The sequence below is a fragment of the Solanum dulcamara genome, chromosome 1 (genome assembly GCF_947179165.1).
Source record: "Solanum dulcamara chromosome 1, daSolDulc1.2, whole genome shotgun sequence".
Lineage (NCBI taxonomy): Eukaryota > Viridiplantae > Streptophyta > Magnoliopsida > Solanales > Solanaceae > Solanum > Solanum dulcamara.
The window spans coordinates 1,870,804-1,895,289 of NC_077237.1; the positions used below are offsets into that span (position 1 = coordinate 1,870,804).

Below are 24,486 nucleotides of genomic sequence, written 5' to 3' on the forward strand. Positions count from 1 at the left end.
GAAAAAATATACATTGAATTTTACTTGTTTACGATATTAGGTGTTTGGCTATGGATTTCAAATATTTTTCATCTTATTTGATTATACTTTTTTCGATGAATATTTAATATGATGTTGCTTGAACTTACTTAATACTATTTCATAAGTGAAAAATGAGTTGGAAACAATGTTATAACATATTTTCCAAATTTGAAATACAATTTTAATTTGTATTTGAAAATTTCACGGACAGTGATTTTCAAATAAAGTGAATAATTAACTTTTTAAAAATGAACACTAATTTTTATGGCCAAACCTGAAAATGTATGAAAGTGTGTAGTTGATAGAAAAAACTCTGACTGCGCAAATAGTAAGAATCTTACAAATTCAGATTAAGAGATTTTTATTTTTTAGAATTACTTTTTACTTTTTCTATGAAGACTTTTGATAGAAAAATCTACCTATTTCTGAATAAATGTTAGATCTGTATTTTTAATAAATAATATCAAGATAAATGAACTTGCAAAAAAATTTATAAGCTAGTATCAACTTAGAGATTGATAGAATGCTGTAAGTTGATATTACAAAATGACAAACTATAATAAGTGAACAAGTAAATGGTAGCATTTATCCTCCAAAAATATTTTCATCTGGACCAAATTATTCATCACACATTGTAGAGTCTCTCTGATTGCAATAGCTTTCACCTTCATGTCTGTATAGTAGCATGAATTTCCTTGGTGTGTGCATAGATAAGATCACCTGATGCATCGTGTATACAAAATCCATAAGAACTCTTCCCATGATTTCCTGGATAGGCACCATTCATCTGTGTTGCACTTCAACCAATTCATTGGAGGAAAACCTGAAAAAAACTTTTCTTGCAAATGGAAAAACTGCTCGGATAACGTCTCTGTATGCTTATCCTCCTGTTTATTAAGAGAGACAAGTATACTCGAAATATCTTTCTATCTCTTAGCTTGAACTTGAATTTTCAGCAGAGCTGTTGAACTTGGTATAAGTCATCTTTGAATGTCACAGCTGAAGCTTACTCGTGTTCGATTGTAGTCTCCATCACTCAAGGTAGGGGTACGGTCTGTGTACACTCTTTCCTCTCCAGATCCCACTTGTGGGATTACAGTGGGTATGTTGTTCTTGTTGCCGTTGTATCATTCATGCCAGATCCTCGAGGCTAACTAGAGATGTACTTGCTTCCTCAAGTAGACTTTTAGGCCTTTTCTCAACTATCAGAGAAAAAAGATTGCCTTTCATCACTGGTGTATAAAGACGCAATCTTGATGAACTGGTTCAAGAATAGCTATTTGTGAGACACCTTTCGCATATCCGAGGGAGTGCATTGACACATTGAGATTGCAATTCTAAAATTCTTCAACGAATGAAAGTAATACACTGAAAAACGCCAGAAAAGGAAATAAGATAATGTAGATAATGAAGACAGAGAAACAAGAAAGGACCAAAGTATAGGATCCCTTGCTTTAAAGAACCCAAAAAAAGGAAAAAATATCATGAGAGGGAAGGGCAAAATTGCATTAGATTTTAGTAATTTGGGGCTATAAACGCATTCATACAGTTATTATGTGAGTTGACTAGGAACAGCTTAACAAAATAGCTATTACAAAATATGCCTAGATAACAAGACCAACTTGGTTATGTAAAAATCAGAAATAATGAATAGTACTAGCAAACCAAACCAAAATATGTTGCCAAAAGTTTAAACCACTTCCTATGTGGCATTTGACTTTGGATAGGTAGGTTCAATTAACATGTCAACATATTATTTGGATAGGTTCCATGAAAGCATCAATATATTATAATTACATCATCGAATCAATAGTCAAACAAGAAAAGAAGACTATGATCAACATTGATCAAATAAGAAGTAAAGATTATCATGAATAGTAGTAGAAATATCGGTGAAAGTGGTAGACTCACTCAAGGTAGTGGTGCATGGTAATTCAAGTATTCATTTACTTCCACTTTAGGAAGTTGCTAAAAAACATTCGGCCCATAAGAGAGAGTTCATGCTCTAAATTGCAATAGGCTCTCCTTTATTTTTATTTTCTTTTACTTTGTTGTGCTAAAAATTAAAATTTCTATATGAATCAAGTGGATCATTTGTTCTTTTTGGTATACTTCTCGTACGCAAACATGTTTTTGCTCCCAAACAATTTTCCTTTATCGTGTCTCATTTTGTAAGATAATAAAATGAAATATTACACATCCTTGCTATGTCGCTTGGGCCCGTGTCTGATTCTCCAAAATGCACTACTTTTGGAGTATCTGACATGCACCCGTCGACTTTTTTTAAGAGTCTGAGCAACAAAGCATCCTTGTACACAGATACTTTTATGCACACGGGTCCATATAGACTATTGAATTTTCCTCTTTTGGTATTAACAAAGAATTGATACGGGAACTTTACTCTTTTTCTAGAAATTTTTTGAAGGAAGGAAGATTTACCTGGCAACTTCGGGGTGTCAAAATCCATCAAGAACTAACATTATCTTCATCAATTTATCCAAAGTTGCATTAGTTGGTATCCATCTTATAGCATCATTCACAAGCCAGGAGAAACTTCTGCTGATCCAGTCAATACTATTTGCTCATTTCCCAAGGAAAGCAAGGGGAGTCTAAAAAGTATCATTGAGACCAATAATGAACAATCTGGCAAATGAATTATGCAATTTGAGCTCTCTGATTACATGAATGACTTCTTGGGCTGACGTCTTGAGCTCCTACTTAAGCTACCGACTAGTGAAGTATAGGTAGCATAGTCATGGACAAGCCCCATTTCACCACGTAGCTTGTCATAATCATCAGGATTCCCATACTTACAGTGCCCTTCCAAAAGGATGTTATACGTAATGTCATCTGGATTTAAACCTAGATTAAGCATCGCTTGTAATAGCATTTCAGCATTTCTCATCTGCCCTTGTCTGCATAGACCATTCAAAAGCACGTTGTAAGTTATAACGTTAGGTGCATGTCCATTACTTTGCATCTGCCTTAGCAACTTAAAACCCATTTTAATATCTCCCTTCTTACAGAAACCATCAATAACCACTGTATAAATGGGGTCATCAGGCTTTAAACCAACATTCAACATTTCGGTTAAAATCTTCTCTGCATCAACTGTTCGCCCTTGCCGACACAAACCTGTAATAAGGGCTGTATATGCTACAGCATCAAGTTCAATATCATTATCAACCATCATTTTCTTGATCTCAAACGCTCCATCTAAATCTCCCTCCTTACAACATCCATCAATAACTGTCGTGTATGTGATCTTATCAGGTTTCAAACCCTTTTCAATCATCAAATGAATGAGCTTCCTCGCTTCCCCCAAATCCCCACTCTTACATAGTCCATTAACAAGTGTGTTATATGTTATTAAATCTGGCTCCACCCCCTGCTTCAGCATTTGTTGATAAGTATCCATGGCCAAAGCAACACTACCATCCTTGCAATGGCCATTAATCAAGGTCGTGAAGATAACAACATTAGGAACCAAACCTTTTACACACATCTCATTAAACAACTCATTTGCATCGCTCATCCAAAATATCTTGCAAAGCCCGTTGATTAGAGCACTATATGTATAAACATCAGGCGGAATTCCTCTTTCCTCCATTTCTCTTTTCAACCTATACCCTGCATCCATATCACCTAACCTACAATATCCATTTATCAAAGTATTGAAACTAACAACACTAGGTCTCAAATTCCTCTTCCACATCTCAGTAAATACCAACCGGGCTTCCATCATTTTACCTTCCTTACACAACTTACTCATCATAACATTAAAGAAATACACATTTGGAGGATACCCATATTCCAAAATCTCCTTATAAAAATCAAAAGCTACCATTGGTGAATTAAGCCTCATCAAATATTCAAGAACCTTAGTACAACCTTGAAATGGGAACTTAATTTTATTCTTTTGAATAAGCCTAAAACACTGTATAGCATCAGAAACAAACCCCAAATCCAAATAAGCATCAATAAGTCCATTTAGAACATTAACAAAAGATGTAAAGTTGGTACCTTTAGCTTTCAAGAATGCTTGAAAAACAGTAAAGGCTGAATCTTTACCTTTTCTTGAAACAATAGTGTTGATAAAAGACTGAGCTTGTGGGTACATTTTGTGGGTGTAAAGACAAAGGGTCATAGTGGAATAAGTATGAAGTGTGTGGCAAAATCTTGAAGGGTTAGAAGTTGAAAGCCATGTAAAAAAGGAGAGAAGAGAAGAAGGGGTTAAAGAATGAGGATTAAGGTTAATGAGATTGATTATGTGATGGGGTTTAAGAGATGGGAGGAGGGGTTTCAGGGAAACTTGAAGGGGTTTAGTGGGAGAGTTTTTTATGGCTTCTGAAAGGGATTTGAGAATTGGGTCTGATGAATCTTGGTGGTGGTGGGGTGGGGGTGGGGTGAACCATGGAGGGGTGGTGGGGGAGGTGGTGGATAGGTGGTGTAAGGGAGGAGAAAGGGATGTTTTTAGTGCTTTTCTTGAGATGGTCATTGTGAACATCTCTGAATTGTTTGTTTGAGGTTCATCAATGGTGTAACAACTAAAGAGAAAAAGCGGCTTATCTTTGGTTTAAGACCAAAGTCATTTTTGAGTTTTTCCATGAATCATTAATAGTCGCTCATATTTACGATATTGGTGCACTTTTGATCTTCTTCCAAATTTTTACCTATTTTTTAAAATTAATTTTGTCCGTAATTTTATGTTTGAAATATTCAGTCATCTTTTTATATATATCTAGTAGTAATAATAACTTCATATGAGAGAAGGTAAGAAGAAAAACACCTTATCCTGATCAAAAGGAATATTACTGAACTAAGATAACCTTTAATATATGACGTTGCAAGAAAAAAAATTATACTATTGCACATAAAGTTAACATAATGAACCTCTCGAATTATAGCTATAATAATATTTCTACTAAACAAAACAAGATATTTTTCTTCTCGCCTTTTCTCACGTGAAATTATTATTTCTACTAATTAACACATAAAAAGACAATTGAATATTTCATACATGAAATTGTGGACAAAATCAATGTTAAAAAATAGGCAAAAGTTTGGGGAAGGACCAAAAGTGCACCAATATTACAAACATGAGGGACTATTAGTGCATGTGAAAACTCAAGGATGACTTTGAGTCTTAACCCAAAGATAAGGGTCTATTTTGGATTTTTTCTCATAACTAAACCAAAACCTTTTTTAAAAAGGACCAAAAGTGCACCAATATTACAAACATGAGGGACTATTAGTGCATGTGAAAATTCAAGGATGACTTTGAGTCTTAACCCAAAGATAAAGGACTATTTTGGATTTTTTCTCATAACTAAACCAAAACCTTTTTTAAAAAATAATTATTATTATTATTATTGTTGTTTTTTTTAAAAAAAATAAACCAGAGAAATTTGGGTGCAAAAGAAAACTTTAATTGCACGTTTTATTTTTCAAATGAATTGATATTTAATTTTTATTCTTTTAATAGGTTGATTTATAATTTCTAATTTCAAAAATCGAACTTATGTCTAAATAGAATAATTTTTTTTTAAGATATGAGACAAAAATTATGAAATATTATGATACAAAAATATAAACTTATGCACCACAAAGGGAGGCAAAAATTTAAAACACACAAAATAGGAGCAAAAGTGTAAATGAACCGAAGAAGAAAGATGAAGTTGTTAAATGAATAAGTTCAGCTAAATTTGTACGGATTAAATAGGTTATTTTAGTAAATAAAATTTGCTTAGGTTAAAATAAGCGGATTAATTTGAAGCTTTCACTAATTTATTGGTCATAGCTTAATCAGTCTAACTCAAATATAATTTAGTTTTTTTAGAATTTATTTAATTACAATATTGTTTTGATTTTTAAAAAAAAATAATCAAGAAAACAAATTCATATGTCTAATATTATGTTGATACTTTTGAATGGATTTTTACACTTTATTTAGGAAAAGAAATATTCGGTCTCATTTTTTCTATCTAATGATCATGTTTGAGAATAAATATCAAGCATTAATAAATATTTTATCAATTAGCTAAATAATGAATCATATTTATTAATATATATACACATGATGTCACAGATATGCTAAGGAAGAATTCTTCAAGAAGAGAGGAATTATAAAATTGATAGCGTTGATAGACTAATCTTTACTTTAATGAATTTAAGTCTTCACTATTTTGTTGTGTGAATTTGTCGCATAATTCCTCCAACAAAAAAGTTTTATAAAGACGAGAAAATTTTAATTTCGCAATATTTGAAATTTTACAAGAATTATTGTAAAAAAATTTGAGAAGAAAAAATGCATCTTTTAACTTAAATTTTATAAAAGAATAATTTATCTTCAAATAATTTCATTGGATGCGTTTATAGTATATTTCGTTGAGAATTTTCATAAAATCTTATTCGTCTTATCGCAACCAATTAATAGTTGTGTATAGTTCTGTTTATGAGCACTTTGACCCCACTGCTTTAAACCATTGACAGATCAAACCCCACATTAAGCATTAATTATGGTTAGATGCAGAAGATATTATTCAAATTTAAAATTATATATTGCAATGAATGAAAATAGAATTAAATTTTCATTCTCACAACCTTAATTAAAAGTTTTGACTTTAAGTTTTGAGAATGAAATTGTCTTTATTAAAATTTTATGTCTCAATATAAAAAATTTCAACACTATTTTAAACTTAAATGAGTCATAATATAAGTTATACCGAATATCAGTGATCAAAATAATTCCGCTACTCATAGAAGTTGCAATAAATCCATGGAAATTTTGGAGCAAAAGGAATAGAACCATTTAATCATATTCTCCAAGCAGTGTCACAAATCTTAATAAAAATACTAACAATAAATTTAGTGTAGTTTCATAAGCGAGGACTGAAGAGAGTACATAGTATGTATGCAGGTCTTTAATTTATCTTGTGAAGGTAAAGTGATTGTTTTCGACTCTCAACTCTTCAAACCTTAACAAGAATGTAATCAAATTTAAATTTCTAAATGGCAATCAAATAAAAGACTAAAAAAAGCATCTCGGTGCACTAAAACTTCCGCTATGCGCAGGATTCGGAAAAGGGTCTGACCACATCAAATAAAAGACTAAATGGAATCTAATACAATGGATGAATAAGATTAATTCACCTCTAATCAGATATTTCGGATTTGAGGTATGAAAATAAAAAAAAAATCTTGTTAAAGTAGGTTTTCCTTACATTGCGCAAACATCAGAGGTGGAATCTAACATTTCATCGAACCCAACATTTTCGATCCGAAACATAATATATACATGGAAAATAAATTAAAAATTCTTGTTAAAGTAGGTTTTCCTTACATTGTGCAAACCTTAGAGGTGAAATCTAACATTTCATCGAACCCAACATTTTTTATGCGAAACATAATATATACATAAATACATTAAATTCAACAACTATCACCTCCAAACTCACAACCTTAAACATACAATGAATTCAGCGATAAAAACTTTTAACTACATCAAATTAAAATCTTGAATCCATTTCTGACCGACACAAACTAACCAACTAGACATGCTTTCTCCATGGCCGGCAAGTGTCAAATTTCACCACCGGCGCCGGCGACTTTTCCGGCGACGGTGGATTGTGGTAAACTCTTCTCTCCATCACCACATCATCATATGAACTGGTAACACACATATTCATCTTCATCATCTTATAATATCTAAACAATAAAAATCCTTTAAAAATCTTGAACTTATTTTCATGACTACTCTTAATTATTTTCTCTTTAGTACTACTTTCTATGTATTGATCCAGTTGACTTGATATTCTTTCAATCTCATACTTATCAAGAAGAGAAATATTATTATTATTATTATTATTATTACTACTACAACTATAAGTAGTACTTAATTTTATTGGATTAAAAACATTAGGTGAAGATGAATATTGTGACAATTCTTGAAATTCCTTAATAACTTGTAATTTGTACCTTGATGATGTTTCTTGAGCCTTTATATAATTTCTTGAACGTACTTCAAATTCTTCATACCAATTAGCCAATGTTGCTTCTTTCACTAGAGATATATCATCAATATTATTAGTACTAGATTTTGATGGTTTTTTTATGTGGAAAGATAAAGGAGATGAAGATGACATGATGTTTTCTTGAAAGAAGAAGAAGAAGAAGAATTAAAGAGTGTATTTTTTTTTGTGGGGAATTTGGATTTGGAAATAATGAGAATACTAAAAGTTGGACACTTTTGTATGTATGAGGAAGTAGTTGGTTGCTTTAAGGTTGGTTACGCGATGCTAGAAATTTTATTAAGGTATTCAAAATTCAAAGAAGTAAATATACGAACTAGTTGAAGGGGTTCAACATCTACTATATATATAAAAAATTATTTTAATTATATATAAATAGTATAGTTTTCTACCGAAAGAGGTTCGACTGGCCCTTGAACACAAGGTGGCTCCGCCCCTATGGGTACATACCACCTCTCTCAACTCCACTTGTATGATACATTGAATATATTGTTATTGTTATTATTGTAAAGTGCAAAATTTTTATTATGCACTAACAACATAAAATAATATTAACACAATTAGAGTTTTTTGTCATGTTAATGTTTTAGAATAAAACTAACAAATCTACCCAAAAGTGCACTGTCTAACGTCTACTTTGACTTTCGAAAGTGAAATTATACTCTAAAGGCGTTGGTTTGGATATAAATTATACTGGAATTAGTTATATTGAGAGTATTTTTTATTGCTTGTTTGGTCGGTCATATTCAAAGTTATATTTATTGCATAATTTTTAAGAATAAGTTATTTGTTTATCAAAATACCCTCCATCTTATTTAACTTCTTTTTTTTTTACATTTTCTTTGCAAGCTTTAGTTATTCATTCCTAAAAATAAAATTTTCATCTTATTTAACTTAAATATTTTTATTTATGCATTTTCATGATTGTGCCACGTGTTTTTAAAATTAAACGTTCATCTTATTTAACTTAAAAATAAAACTTTCATCTTATTTAGCTTTAAATAAAATTTTCATCTTATTTAGCTTTAAATAAAATTTTCATCTTATTTAACTTAAAAATAAAACTTTCCTCTTATTTAGCTTAAAATAAAACTTTCATCTTGTTTAGCTTAAAAATAAAACTTTCATTTTAAGTTTATTAAAGTAAAAGGAATTTTATAATTAAAATTATCTACATTTTAATTGATATATAAAATATAATTTTTAAGTTAGTAATAAACTATTTAATTTAAAATATGTAATTTAGTAGTGGAGTGAACATTTTAAGAGAAATCAAAATATAAATAAACATAAGAATTAGACAAATAAATTCAACTTATAATATATTCATAAATAGAAATTGTATTATAACATATAATTTTTTAATATAAAAATATATTATCATAAAAACAATAATTAATTAAAATTATGAATGTTACTATAAATATATTTAAAAATTATATAAATATACATGAATGTGAAAGTGGTGTATAAAGAAAGCTTAAGGGGGTATTTTTGTTATTTTACATCTTTATTCCAGAATAAGTTGTCTAGGATTAATATTCCACCTCAGGGAGATAACTTATCCCAGTACTAATTGTTAATCCTAGGATAAATTATTCATCCTTTGTAACCAAACAAGGAATTAAAGACCACTTAAAAGTTATTTCGGGATTAATTCCTCTTATCCATCACACCAAACAACCCCTAAGCAATACATGAAGATTTTCATTTAGCTGATCATAAATATTGCTAAATATTTTTTTTATATCCGATGAGATATCTCAATTTTGAAAAAGTTGTATACTTTAAAAGTAGATGGAGTGATCAAGCGCCCTTCTTGCACCAACATACATCCAATGGCGTTTCAATTTCACTTTTAGCATGAAATTTTTTAATACGAATATGAATTAATAAAACTCTATCAAATATGGAATATCGAATAAGAAATAATATTTTTAAAAACTCAATATTTCCGTTACTAAAGAGAAGCTAGTAGAGCCATAGAGGTCAGTGTTATGATGTCACATTAATATGTGTATATATTTAATTTGAATGTACCCAAATAAAAAACTATAATATTAAATTTAATTGGGTCATTTTGGGGCCCTAGAATGACTTTTTTAGGTGAGAAACTAATAATAATGGGCCACTCACTTTCATAAATATTCTGAGAATTATATTTCTGAAAGTTAATTAAATTCTCAACGATGACAGATTTTTTATTTAGATTGACTCACTCTTTAATGCTTTCTATTTTTTTTAACTCGATCAATTAATTCGAATTTGCGATGTATAAAATTTATTGAAAAGAGAAAATTTCTTTTTAGTAGAATTCTCTTCATATTAACTCAAATCAAAATTGTTGATTAAGATCGAAAGAATTTTATTCGTTCATTATCATCCTTGTAATAATTTGTTATGACAATATTGCAAGGACATCAATTAAATAAGGAGTTGATGTGTGATTTATATAGTTTTGGACTTTCTTGCCTCAATATTAATTTTTAATGCTTTTCATGTGTTTTATCATAATTTTTTTTCCTAATTCTCGATCTCAATTCTAAAATCAATATGTAATTTTTAGAATAAAACTTATATTTTTTTTCGTTTTGTTTTATATTATATCAACCTGAGATGGTAATTTATTATGATCATATTGCAAGGACGTCGGTTAAATAGGGAACTAATGTGTAATTTATAGTCCTGGACTCTCCCGCCTCAATAGTTTAACTTTTGGCATGTAGTTCTCCATGAGTTGTATCGTAATCTTTTTCGTCCTATCATATAATGATACTTTTATCATCAACAAGATAGAAATAAGATTGCGTACATATCATTCTCCGAAATTCAACTTACCAGATTACACATGGTATGTTATTATTTATAATTAGTGATATTTTTTGTCGGCAAGCCAATAGATATTATTATCTACGGTCCAAAATCCAAATAATGAACTTAGCATATATTTTCAAACAATTGGAATATTATAATGTAATTAAATTTTGTATTATTATGTAGGCTCTTCTAATCACGCATCAAATTATTTATTTAAATGATTGAGATGGAAATGTAAGTATAGTGTTCTTTAAAATAAGATAAAAGTGGAATTATATTTGGTTACGGCACGTAAGTTTTATTTTGGAAGAATAAGGTCTTTATCAATTGCAATTAAGTAAAATAAAAACAATAATAATCAACAAAGACTATAATTTTGTTTTAAAGTAAAATAAAGATAATTAGTCACTATAATTCTAATCAAACAATATGATTTAGCCGTCGGCTGCTTTGATTAGTCTAATTAGAAAATAACAAATATAACAGTCATTTTACAAATGTATTATTAATAGGGAAATTTTTAACAAATAGCAAATTTTAAGTCTTAAATAGGACTCCATAGCTACATTTCAATATTTGCAAAACACAACTATACTTTATTTGCTATGCCTCTCAATTTTGTATTTTTCTCGTGATGCATAAAAAAAAAATATATATATATATATATATATATATATATATATATATATATATATATATAACCTAACTGAATGTAGTAAATTAAGGATTATATTTGGTTAACTCCCTTAATTTACTCCCTCATTATTCCTATTATGTTTAGGACTCTTTACTCTTCGTTATCTCTCATCTTCATGAAATTCAAAAACTCATCAACTCCCTTTGTTTGTTTTTGTAAAAAAATTCAAAAACGCTGATACATCTTGTAAAGAAATTTGGAGCAATTCATAATCATACTTCCATCATTCTCTTACAAAATAAGACTTGTTTGGAGACATCGCAGTTATTATATAAACCAAAATTGATCAAGTAAATGACCCCCTATTTCCATCCAAGTATAGTTTAATTTAAATTCCAAATCATAGTTGAATTTGTGATTCTCATCATTTATTTTGGCTATTTCTAATAATTTGGAATACATAATTGTGAGATTTATATGTCGAATAAGTTGTGAATACAATTTTGGTATATCATTCGAATTGTATAACGAATGTTCAAAGATTTGAATACAAATTTGTACATTATATAAATTTGAATTTGGATACAATTTTGATGCTTTGGTGGTGAATTAAGTTTGGAATACAAAAAAAACGTATTTTTATGTAATTAAATTTGGATACAACTTTGATGCTTTTGGTGGTGAATACACTTATGTAGTTTAACTAAGAATGTAATACAAAATAAGAATAAAATATAAATTGAGACTGAACTAAAAAATGTATTTATAATACAAATAAATCTTGGATACAAAAAAGGTATTTATAATGCAAATAGCGGAAAAAAATACATAATTACCTGCTTCAACGGAATTCTGATGGAAGATCTTTTGGAGGATTTTTCATTTTGAGAAAAAAAAAAGGAGCAAAAATTTGTAATGGGAGAGAATGGGTGGGATATGGAGAGAAAGGAAAGAATTAGAAGAGAGAGAGAGAGAGGGTGTGAGGTTGAAGAGAGAGGAAAATAATACTAGTAGGGTTGAACTCAGAATTGCAACTTTATGTTCGAATTTGAACATTTACTATGTTCAAAATCAATTATTGTTTATTGAAAATTTTAGAACATTTTACATAAGTTTTGAGGAAAAGGTATCGAATTCAGATAAATTCATAACTATTCATAACTCACACTCGCCAACCACCCATTGCCCATAGTCCCTATTAAAATTCATTCTCAGAGCTTGAACTCGGACTTCTAAAAGAGATTGTGGACTCATGTACATGTTACACCAGATTACAAGCAGTAAAAAGGCAAGCTTCTAACAAAATTCTTTTAGAAAATAATTGCTCACTCTCTTTGAAATGGCACATTTTTATTAAAACATAAAAAAAATACAGTAAAACTGAAGAAGCGGAGATTCATATAACCGACCCTAACTTTTTTCAGTCCGAGGCCACGCCGTATTCCCTTTTTCTTTGTCCTATTTTTCACTTTACTTCCTCCTACAACTATTACAAAATGGCATCAATGTCTTTACAGATTTGAAGCATTTATTTCTGTACTTCTTGATCTTGATTGCACAAGCTATGGACTTAAGGAGCATGATCTCTTGCTTTAAATTTCGTAAATTCTGCCTGTTTTTCTCCCACTCTTTCTATTACGCCATCAAGTAGCTAACTTCTACGCCCTCCTTTCTTCAAGAGTTCAAATTCAACGCGTTTAATTTCATCTTTCAACTCTTGTAAAGCAGCATTGCTGGATCGATCTTCTTTGCTCGTTCTGTTATCACTTAACAGATCAACTAGATGTTTCAAGCACAAGAGGTATTCAGCTTTTACTCCAGGGGCATCAGACAATGACTTCTCAGTTACAAACTGCACGAGCAACAAATAACAAAACTATAAGAAAGAATATACAGCATATACATTTTGTCCACTTAAAGGTAAAAATACTTGATGAGATTCCGAAATAGTTGTACACTAGTAAATAGGTAAAGGCAACGTTGTCTTATTTAGATGTAGAGAAACTTGGTATAGTATTCTGTTTATGAGTCCACACAAACACTGCTTTTACTTCGAGTATTTAAAAATCTTGGACTACTTTCTTGTGGAAACCATCTTGACGGGAGTATAACAATTATATAATTACTAATATCTTGGCGTAACTGGTAAAGTTGTTGCCATGAGATCAGGAGGTTACAAGTTCAAGATGTGGAAACAGCCTTCAACAGATATAGAGGGTAAGGCTGCGTACAATAGATCTTTGTGGTCCGGCCAGAACATAGCGGGAGCTTAGTGTACCAGGCTGCCCTTTGTTCTGATCCATTCTTTTTTGGATGAAAAAAAGAATAGAACGTTGTATACCCAAATCAACCAGCGTCATGGTTTGCTTTCAGTGAAATATATGCTACATCAAGCATGGGATATCCTATTGTGAAATCTAATTTTCAACCAGAGAGCCTGGTCGGGTACTTTGTTATTTCTGTCCTTGTATACTAATCGAATATTATAGTAGCCTTTGAAACTCGTAAATTTATCCATTAATAGCACACCAGCTATTAACTTAACAATATCCGGAAAGGACAGTTTTTCCTATCACTTTTTTTGGTTTCCACTCAGTGTTTGGTACCTGCTTTGGAACCCAACTAGTCCAGATTAACGCCAGGAAATCCCACTTTAGCGGGTAAAACGCCCCCTCCCGTTTTTCCTATCATAGCATGACGTAATTCATAGCCATAAACTTTCGTCATTTAAAGAAGATTGTGACTCCATTCAAGGAAAATATATCCAGAGATAGAAACAGAAGTTCCGCAACGAATCCTTGGGACTTCATATTTGGTGTATTCTATTCTCTCATGTGGTGCGACTTGCAATAACCAAGAAGAAAAGGTAATAACCAGTCAAGTCACAAGATCATGATAAAATACGATCATTCAACTAATAGGAACATGAAAAAAGCACCTGTAATTCTAAATAACAATTGCAAACTTACTGACCAATATAAAACAAAACTTCTCATACCTCCTTGTATGCAGAAATGCATCCACGAAGAGCACTCTCAGCCCCCGAGTTATAAGGGTCCTGTTTCAGTAGAAGGTGCAGTAAAAAATCAGTTTCATCATGTTTGAACTTTGAAATATCCAAGAGAAACAGAGAGGATTGTCAATGAAAGAAAACACGATATAACCTAACCTTTGAATCTTCAAGCTCCAGCTTTTTCATCTCTAACAATGAAAGAGCATCAAATGATTGCAACTGCGGGAAAATCCACAATAAAGCCAATTTAAGCAGTAGAAGGTTAAGAAAAATATTTTTTTCAAAAAAGGGCGATCGTGATCAGTCAGTTAAGCTACAGTACAAAGGCAAAAACGATGAACACATTCTCCCACTTTAGGAATTCTATAGACGCCTGGACATTAACTTAGGCAGCCTGGTAGTAGGAAATGTAAGAAATTAGAAGAATCTTGAGAGGATTGGAAGACATAAATTGCCAAAAACTTCTTACTACAAGACAGGGACCCAACAAGACGTTGGCTTCTATGGCCGCTAGTTTAAACTATTGCTGTATGTTATTGTATCCAAATAAAGGAGTACCACATATTTTTTTTTGGTTTCCCACCCGGCGTCCGGAGCCCATGGAGCCCCGACTAAATCCGGATCGCCTCTACTTCACAAAAAGAAAAGCAGTAAAGGATCAAACAGTTTTAACATCTTAAACAATTATTGGTTGGATTGCTCAAATAACAGATAGTAGAGGATAACATTTAACTGACTGTTTCCCTTCATAAACAATCAATAATGGGAACTGACCAGGATAATCAGTGCCGATTGCCTGCTCCTTACTGTTGTCACAGATTCTCCATAAGACTGTTTATTTCCTTTCTCTTTCACAGAACGCACCAGGTTTCCCTGAGCCACACTACAATCAACAATTATGAAAAACAATTGACTAAGGAAAGTTATCGTGATGTCACCAATATTGATAATTCACAAAGCATATCCATGATATGGCGAGGTATAACTAATGAAATAGCATAAATATCACACTCATCAGACAGAGATATGTTATCCTGAGTAAAAAGAAAAATTCCTCGGGAAAGAAATGTCAATTCCTTGTTCACTTGTAAACTGCATAGAGCAAAGCAATTCCTTTGACACAGAAAACACATTAAACTCCTTGCTACCATTACACATTAAATAAGAAGATTGGTAACGTATAGATTGAGCAATTTCTACCAAGTTCAGATGAGTCAAAAGTACCATAATTGATTGACTTACAACAAGCTAAACAATGCCAGAAGAAAGTGAGAAATAATATAAGAGGTCATCCACTACTGATACGCGGAACTCTTTTTAGACTTGAGGTTCAAATAGAAACCTGCAATACTGAGAATGGACAAATTCCAAAACCTCACCTTCTAATTGTACTAACAGATGAATTATGATACATGGATAAGGAGCAGAAAATGTGTTGGAAGAAGATGTAGAGCATATATTTTCACATAGCACGGAAGCATGCCATCTATGATTGACGGTGCCGAATTTGATCGGCATACAGTGGCCAACTCCAGCCAATGCTAAAGACGTGACATTCAGCTACACTTCAAAGGGAATAAAGAAGATGTGGTGCATGGGATATAGCCCTCTTGACACTTGCATGTGTAGTCCAGAGAGAAAACGACAAGATAGCCTATGGAAGAGTAGAATATTCTTTTGCTAATAGGGACTAGTCTTTAGTAGTTAGCACCTTGTAAGTTTTTAGATAATTGTGTCTCTTTTGCAGAGAACCATATTCTAGTGTAGTTTCTCTACTTTTTATATATAACTTGTATACCTACAGATCTGCAAGTATTATCTTATCAAAAAATATATATATAGTGGTCTTGCAGCTTTGCCTGTGTAAGGTTGCTCACATTTTTGGTTCCAAATCTAGATAAAGAAGATTTGTAGTACATTGACGGTCAATGTAAAGCTAGTCAATCGCTTGGGATTTGAGAGTGGTGTGATAGTATGATGTGGGCAACGGAACAGGTATTCCTCCACTTGTATTTAACTTTAGCACAAAATGTGAGGAATCTCAAAAAAAGAAATCTCAAGGGATACTAACAAATCAAGAGATATTTCAAACTGAACTTTGACAAAACAAATATACCTTTAAATATTAAGAAATGATATTAGTGGACAAATGTAAGATGAAAACATGAAAGAAAACCTAAGTTAAGACTAATAAATACCTTATTGACTTGCTTAAAAGATCTTTTGCCATATCAAGCTCAGCCACATTACCCTTCTTGAGTTTATTGGAGTCGAGCATTTTAACTCTAGCAAGATGTAGCAAATTTGCAGCAATCTATTAACGAAGAAGGAAATAAGGGAAATTACATAGAAATCATAGTAGTAAAATCAACAGATAATATAATAATCTTGAATTGCTTGTATGATGTTGAGTATTTAGAGGGGAAAACCTGAATGTGGTTTTCAGGGAGTAAAGCTCTTCGGGCATCAAGACACCTGCTCCAAAAATTATATCATGTCATGCTTGATCATGAATCATAAAAGCATCCACCTTACTCACTAATTAATTGTGGTACATGATTCACCTCTTTAAAAGCTCTTGAGCTTCTTTCAAGTTTCCTAGAGACTGAAGGGTCAAGGCCAGGCGTTCAGCTGCATTTACAGTCTCTAAAGAATTCCAACCCTGTAAAATATGAGCAACAACATATGAGAAAAATGAGTATGATATAGAGCAACAAGGTCTGGGAACAATTTCAGATGAAAAAAAGGGCCAAAAATATGCACTAGAGTTCTGTGATTTTGGTCCAACTTTGAATTCTAGAGGCTTTAAACGGAAAGAAATGCAAACATAACCAGAATACTTGCTAGAGATCCTGTCATTTCAATTTCGTCTGATCAGCATAAGCATCTTCAGACAGGAAAACTTGGAGGGAAGGCTTGGCATGAGTAAAATTTGATTATTTATGTTTCATCCAGTTATCATAAACTTGAATTTGGAACCCCGACAGGAATGTCCTCATTTTGCCTGTTAGTTTAGTCACAAAACAGAAAACTTTGGATGGTTTCTCTTTTCTCTTTTTCTTTTTTGGCTGATTTAACATTTAGAGAGAGATCTAGAGGCAGGTCGTGTTTTTTCACTGAACAGAAAGGAATCAAGTTTTAAAATTGGAAGAGTTAATGCTGATTAAAGGAAAATTTAAATTTCACTTACAACTTTAACATCTATAAAAACAAAGTTGAATCAGTAACATACAGTTTAAAGTTTAAACTACCAATTAAATGATGAAAATCTCAGCACTCCAGAAATGGATAATACGAACTGGAAGTATAACTTCAGATAAGCATTTCTAAAACAGATTGGAACAATGAAAGATTCCAGGCAAAAAAAAAGGTTAGTATACCTTTGCTAATTCCATAATATGCAGGATCTTTCTCAGCACATTCTCAGCCTCTTCGATCCGGCCAGATTTGATATATATCTATACAGGAGAGTAGATTGTAAGCCAACTTTACCAAGTAATTCAGCCTTTTCTAACAGACAAAAGCAGGAAGATCTGTTACAATTACACACACATCTTGAATTGAGCAGTAGCTCTATACTTTCAGAATATTAAGACTGGTATAAGATGAGTAAAGGACGAAAAAAGAGAGATTGACAACCTCCTTAAGAGAAAAAGAAAATAAAATAGGAACCCCAATTATAGAAAACCAAGTCATTTGCAATGCCTTTACCCTAATGTAGAGAATGACAACTTTCATTTTAAGAAACTTCCTTAGTTTACAAGTAACATGCTTTCTCCTTTGATCTGCTAAGATGCAAACTGTCGAATTACTAACAAAATACATGAAGAATAGTCACAGTTCAGATGACATTCTTTATATGATTCTACGCTTGAATAAGTCTATCTCAGGATAATTACAAGCATAGCTGTTAGGAGGATATATTCAGATAGCAACAACTAATCTTCTGTAGCATCCTTTACTTGTCCACCACAAAAGTAAGTTTAATTCTCAATCACACAGAATTGAAAAAAGAAATAGTGCTCTGTCCCTTCGTATGGGACTACTTTAAGCTAGATCAACTGTACCCAGCGAAAGTAACTTCAATGGTTTTCACTGTATGCACAAGCAACATTTGCATAATCTAGGTACAAATGCAAAAAAAACTGGAAGCACAACCTCAGCTAGCTGTCGCATCCTCTTGGTACATATCATTGATTCACCTTGACCTCCATCCTACAATGGTAAACAAATTTGTAAGGACAGATACACATATCATGTTATTATAGAAAACCACAATCAGCATGTGCCACAGATTTGAGGACCTCCAAAATCCGAATAGAATTGTGAATCAGAGCCTCTGAATCCTTGTATTTCCCCTGAAGATACAGCACCTAGAAGTGGAGTGGGATTCTCTTGTCAGTCAAAATAATGACACACTACATAAGCAGAAGTGGTTTCAAATTTTAGGAGAGCCGCCAGAAATTATATGCACCATATTATCAAAATTTACTTCTGTCTACATTTTCAACTTAGCCAAAAGCGTATACATGTAGATGCTAACAATTGAATAACTAGGGTGACCAAAAAGGAAAAGTTATCAAACAAGAATTACGTGTAGAGAGGAAACATAAAACATCTACACAGGAAAAGAACTAACCATTGAATGTACAATGCACAAGCCAAAATCATTAGGTGCATATTAAATTTTAATTAGAATAAGAAATTAAATATAAAACAAGACTTTAACGAATGAAATGCATATAGTTGTAGGGGATGAAAAGGATTGATTAGAGATCTTGCATAAGAGGCAGAAGCTGTGAAGGAGATCTCTTGCTTCAGAATTTGACATGCCAGCTTGGATAAGGGCATTCATTTGGTGGCCTTTTTTTCCTCTGTGTCTTCTTGTGTTTTCATTTTAAGAAAAGATGTATTTATTTTCTTGATTTCATACCGAAACAGATAGAGCACATTACTCCATCCATTGTGGAATAAATCCATATCCTAACAGGAGATAAGAGAGAAAGATAGTCAAGTAACAAATTCCATGAACAAAATGGTGTATCCCTCTGGATAATTGTTTATTAGCTACATGGTAGCTATATATCTGGTATTCGACTTGTTTACTTGAAGTTGAAACGCTGTCCTATTCTCCATCTTCTTTGGTGGACCTCCATTTTAAATTGGTTATAAGCTGTTTGTAACCAATATAAAAGCATTGGCCTGTTGTGCCCCAAACTTAGGGTGTATCAGGAAGTATACTTTTATGCCGCCATCAGAATTATATGAAGATGAAGTGGAACAGAAACTGTGGCCTTACTGTTCCCAGATGATACATGGTGTCAGCATAGTCTGGATGAGCCTCCCCTAAGACACGCCTCTTTATCTACAAGGTTAAATGGTGAAAGATCTATACTTAGAAATTTCAATAGCAACAACTGAAGTAAATACATTGCAAGTCCTGGTAATAATAACATACCTTTAAAGCGCGCTGCCATATTATTAATATGGATGAAAAAGAAAAGAAAAGAAAAGAAAACAACATCAGTATTTCATACAAAAGGGCGCTTGAAAATTTTGAAAAGGAAAGCCAATTGTTAAATAAAAGTTATACGTAAGATTAAAACTATCATTCCTCAGCATATCAAGAGGCAGACCAGTGAAGGCAAAATTTTATCACTCCAACCATCCAAAAAAATATATCCTGTTCTGTCCCAAGTCATATCCACTGAATTGAAAAGGAAAGTTCAATCATATGCTTTGTAGAAAGTCGCATAAACCCTACTCTTGCACTTCTCAATAAACCTTTCTCTTATGTTGATTATGAAAAACCAAAAAAGTAATAAATTGGCCCCAACATGTTCCCTTCATATTGCAGTCCAAATTTTCAAATTTTAACTTGATATGTGTGCCACGTCAAATAAAACATGCAATATGCAATACAGGTATGCCCTACTTAAGTATAGTTTGATATGGTTAATTAATTTAAACTATGTTCAACTTCAATGAAACTTGCGCTTCATGCTCAAGTCAGCAGAAGCATTTAACTTAAGAGTAGGACTGTTTCAAATGCTAATACATAAGTTTAAAATCACAGAATATAAGCTATTGAAAAGCGAAATCATGTACACAGAAATCATGGCAAGAAGGTGGTGTGGCAAAGAAAATCCATATACACCAATGTGACTCAGAAAAGAAAAGGTAAAATGACATCATACTTGGATCCAATTCAAGTCCTTCAATTAATAATACAAACAGATGTTTGAGATGGAAACACTACAATATTATGTCAGCCGAGCACATAACATCCAGAACTTCTAAGCAAACCCATCCAGTGGCTATGGATAATAAACCACAAGGAGATATACACCAGCTTAATAAATAATACAATGATGTCATGAACATTTCTGTAATGTCATAAAATTTTATGAATGAGAATGGCGAAAGAATATTAAGTGTCTGAAAATGTTTGCCCACTTACCTCATAGACACCACGAGCTTGCTCCAGTTTTCTTTGCATAAGATAGAATTGGCCTAGATTGTGAAGGGCTGCCGCAACTCTACGAGACAAAAGCAAGCATATAAAAGAGAAAGTGTCAATCAACTTTCAACCAAGTAATCAAAGATGCAGATAGATGGACTAACGAAGTAACCATCACTCTATAATAACACTGTAGCCTTGGAGATTAACTATGATATAACTTCAAAAGCAATGAAAAGAGATGCCTTAGACCTAAACTCACACAGAGAAATGATTTTTTTTAAAGACCTATAAACACTCAGAATCCATTTGGACTTAACTAAGAAGACAACACAATGAAGGTATAGGATCCATATAGACAATGTCAACTAATTGGGATTTTAATTAAACAAATGTCTATGCAAGATAAGTGTAAAATATCGAGAACTCCTTATTTGTCTAAAAAGACCAAAAAAATAGTATTGGGTCGAAATGGACTTTAATAGAGCAAACTTGCCACAGAAAATTCATACAACTGACCCAACAACTCAGGATTGAGGCTTAGTTTATAGATTGAATATAAAAGAACTGGAGAATAGCGTGCAGCAATTCTTTTTCATAGAAAACCATAGAAGTTGTCAGATCTGCCAATAGATGACTTGTTTGCAAACGTTGACGATTCACCATATTTCTTCTATGCTTTTCAATGACTCAAGCTTAAGTGTCAAGCTTTGACACAGGTGACCTCACTTTGGGCAGTATAAGAGTAGCAAAGTTCATATATAAACTGTGATACTACTCAAAATTTAACCCCATAAAAGGGAAGGTATTAACTAAGGACCAATAAAAAATCATGTACTAAAATAGTACACATATGAATGCCCCACAACCAGGGGTCACAACAATAATAATATATAGTAAACATAGGTCTCCTTTATTAAAAGTCATTTCAATACCTACCGTACATCTTCTTGTCCAAATGATTCCTCGAGTATAATGATTGCTTCCAAGTACATAGGTTCTGCTTTATCAAATGCCTTTTTCACTCTATATAGCTCTGCCTGCAACAAAAGACATAGCCAATATACTTTCTAAATAGACTAATCAGTTGAGCAGAAAAATGAGTTTCATGCAAAACTGTTACTTAAAATTACATGTACACACACCATCCTATTTCATGTGGCATATTTTTAGTACTAACCATTCAAAGTAAAGGACATTTTGTACACATGTGACTACTACATTGTTATTGGATTCATATAAGATTCACCCTTCTCCATGTAATACAATCTTAAAATTGGAGTCTTAATAAGAAAGGAGAATCAGCACGACTCCAAGAACCAAATTCTGTAAAGTGTGTGCATTATTCATTGACTTCCTTGGCATGGACGAAATTAAACGATCACTCGCCAAATCACTAACATGCAAAATGCACCTTGAAGACTATCACTTCCCAAATTACCAGTACTCAGTAATTTAAAAAATACTTGGCAGCCATGGCATTGGAATTAATTTTGAAAAATGAAGTTGAAGGCATAAGATTTTATTTTATTTTTGATAAGGCAAATTATTTTATTAATAGCCTGAAGAAGATTATATTGAGAGCCTGAAGGACAAAAAGCATCAATTAGTGGACCTACCAGATTATTGTATGCAGATGCAACATGTGGATCCCTATCTCCGAAACCTTCTTTAGCTTCTTGCAATGCAGACAGGAACATCTTTTCAGCTTCCTCAAGTTTTCCCTAGTTGAATTGAAATACTACTGCAAGTTCAGACAGTATGAAAACCAAATTGAATTATAAAGATAAATACCAAAGTATCTGCGATAACATAGGAGGCTTGCATGCCTGTACAAAAAAATCCCTTCCACTGTCTGTAAAAACTCTCCATTTGGATGTGTGTATATTAGATACTACAGACCCATCCTCAATTTTGCGCAAGCCACTGACTTCAACATCAACTCCATCAAGCCCAGTAGTTGCTGGAGTAGAAACCTCTTCTGCCAAGGCAGGACTGACATTTACTCCAAGAATTACCGCTGCGACGGGAATATACGGTTAATCCGTTAATGTTTTCTCAAAATAGTTCTGACGACGATTTATATTGTACGTGGCTTCAGTAACGGAATCTCCAGAAAAAACTACAATTTGAAAGAGATAGGCCATGAAAGCACAGAAAATTCTCCATGCAAATGAATGTTGTGCCAAAGAGAATGTTCTTTCTGTTATATAAGAACTGCACTCACACAGATCGAAACTTGTAGGAAAAATGCGAAGCAAAGACCATAGATGGCTCTATCTTAAGAAAAATATCATTTTCAATTTAAATGATGACAATCTAGAGAAAGATGCTTCCTTTAACACAGATGATTTTTCTCCTGGAGTCAAAAAAAACTACAACTAAAAAATAATCTTTCTAAAATGTTGAAAAGTACAGTTTACTGTGTTTGATTGAAGAAACATTAAAAGATCTATAGGACCACACCACAATATTGCCTCTGCTACAATGTTTGATGATATAAGATATCAGGTGAGGTCTTTCTTGCTACAATTTTGTATTGGATAGCTGAGAAATGTTGTTTAGAAAATATTAATACGCTACAAGCTACAATATAAGCATACAACATCAACAAACAAATGGATTACCCCATAAGAGTAGTAAATACCAGCTGGTCCAAACAGAAAAATCCATCGAAATGAGTCTGAAAAGTACCCTCTAGAACCAAGCTCACTGGAAAATCCACATTTTCCTGCCAAAAAAAGGAAAATGTCGGCTGATGAACAAAATGATGGAATAACAAAATAGCACTTATCATCATTGAATACTAAAGCTCAAAAAGCTGCAAATTAGCCCAAGATGCAAATCTTGATCATTGAACACAACTTAATATGAAAAAAAAAAATCTACTTTTTTCTCATCAATAGAAAATGGGTCCTTTATTAAGAACTGTAAAGACATAAAAATTCAAAATCTACTAGCATCACTATATACAGTACCTCAAAAAGCTGCATAATTAGCCCAAGATGCAAATCTTGATCATTGAACACAACTTAATAAGAAAAAAAATCTACTTTTTTCTCATTAATAGAAAATGGGTTCTTTATAAAGAACTGTAAAGACATAAAAATTCAAAATCTACTAGCATCACTATATACAGTAGCTCAAAAAAAAAACTGCATAATTGGCATAAAAATCGATTCTTTATCATGACAGCTCATTGCTAAGAACTCACAATACATAAAAATTCAAAAAATTACCAGCATTGGATAGCAAAATTTGGGAACTTCTTTGAAGTGGAGTAGCAGCAAGTGATTGAGGAGAAAATCGAAATCTTCTAATCAAATTAACAGAAACTTGTCGGAGAAACATCATTTGAGTAATCCAAAAGTTGAATTATTGAAAGATTGAATGATTATTTCTTGGGTTTAATAATATTTCTAAATTTGATTTACTAAAACCCTAAACCCCTATGAAGCGGGTCGGTAGGCAAGTGCATAGATAGCAAATTTTAGATCATATAATGTCG

At 32.2% G+C, this 24,486-nt stretch overlaps 2 protein-coding genes and 1 long non-coding RNA gene across 4 annotated transcripts; all 3 read right to left on the reverse strand.

Moving 5' to 3' along the window:
• Positions 1–496: 496 nt before the first annotated feature.
• On the reverse strand, positions 497–4,623 carry LOC129896708 (putative pentatricopeptide repeat-containing protein At1g09680). Its single transcript, XM_055972665.1, has 2 exons — positions 2,461–4,623; positions 497–1,389 (listed from the first exon to the last, which is right to left on the reverse strand). Exon 1 carries the CDS (start codon positions 4,526–4,528, stop codon positions 2,699–2,701), a length of 1,830 nt encoding a protein of 609 aa, XP_055828640.1. The 5' UTR covers positions 4,529–4,623; the 3' UTR covers positions 497–1,389; positions 2,461–2,698.
• A 2,685-nt stretch (positions 4,624–7,308) lies between these two features.
• LOC129885905 (uncharacterized) lies at positions 7,309–8,370 on the reverse strand. Its single transcript, XR_008766154.1, has 2 exons — positions 7,999–8,370; positions 7,309–7,728 (listed from the first exon to the last, which is right to left on the reverse strand). It is a non-coding gene; the product is annotated as an uncharacterized LOC129885905 (long non-coding RNA).
• A 4,463-nt stretch (positions 8,371–12,833) lies between these two features.
• Positions 12,834–24,469, reverse strand: LOC129896720 (uncharacterized). Of its 2 annotated transcripts, none has more exons than XM_055972676.1 (18): positions 24,218–24,469; positions 23,626–23,709; positions 22,808–22,998; positions 22,598–22,702; positions 21,918–22,018; positions 20,979–21,057; positions 19,977–19,988; positions 19,818–19,883; positions 18,823–18,891; positions 18,677–18,733; positions 17,899–17,976; positions 17,083–17,180; positions 16,948–16,993; positions 16,717–16,832; positions 15,293–15,401; positions 14,675–14,737; positions 14,504–14,563; positions 12,834–13,357 (listed from the first exon to the last, which is right to left on the reverse strand). In XM_055972676.1, the coding sequence occupies exons 1-18, from the start codon at positions 24,330–24,332 to the stop codon at positions 13,157–13,159; spliced, it is 1,650 nt and encodes a 549-aa protein (XP_055828651.1). In that variant the 5' UTR covers positions 24,333–24,469; the 3' UTR covers positions 12,834–13,156. The 2 variants fall into 2 exon arrangements, with proteins under 2 accessions (XP_055828651.1, XP_055828660.1); XM_055972685.1 differs by having other exon boundaries at positions 23,606–23,709; positions 24,218–24,346.
• Positions 24,470–24,486: the final 17 nt, after the last annotated feature.

Bases quoted from the DNA above. Each gene is read 5' to 3' on its own strand.
- LOC129896720 (XM_055972676.1), bottom strand. From the start codon at position 24,332: ATGATGTTTCTCCGACAAGTTTCTGTTAATTTGATTAGAAGATTTCGA. The intron at 17,977-18,676 runs GTTGTGCTTCCA...TCTCCTGTATAG, and splicing joins GGATGCGACAGCTAGCTGAG to ATATATATCAAATCTGGCCG. The intron at 14,738-15,292 runs GTCAGTTCCCAT...ATTTTCCCGCAG, and splicing joins AATCGGCACTGATTATCCTG to TTGCAATCATTTGATGCTCT.
- LOC129896708 (XM_055972665.1), bottom strand. From the start codon at position 4,528: ATGTTCACAATGACCATCTCAAGAAAAGCACTAAAAACATCCCTTTCT.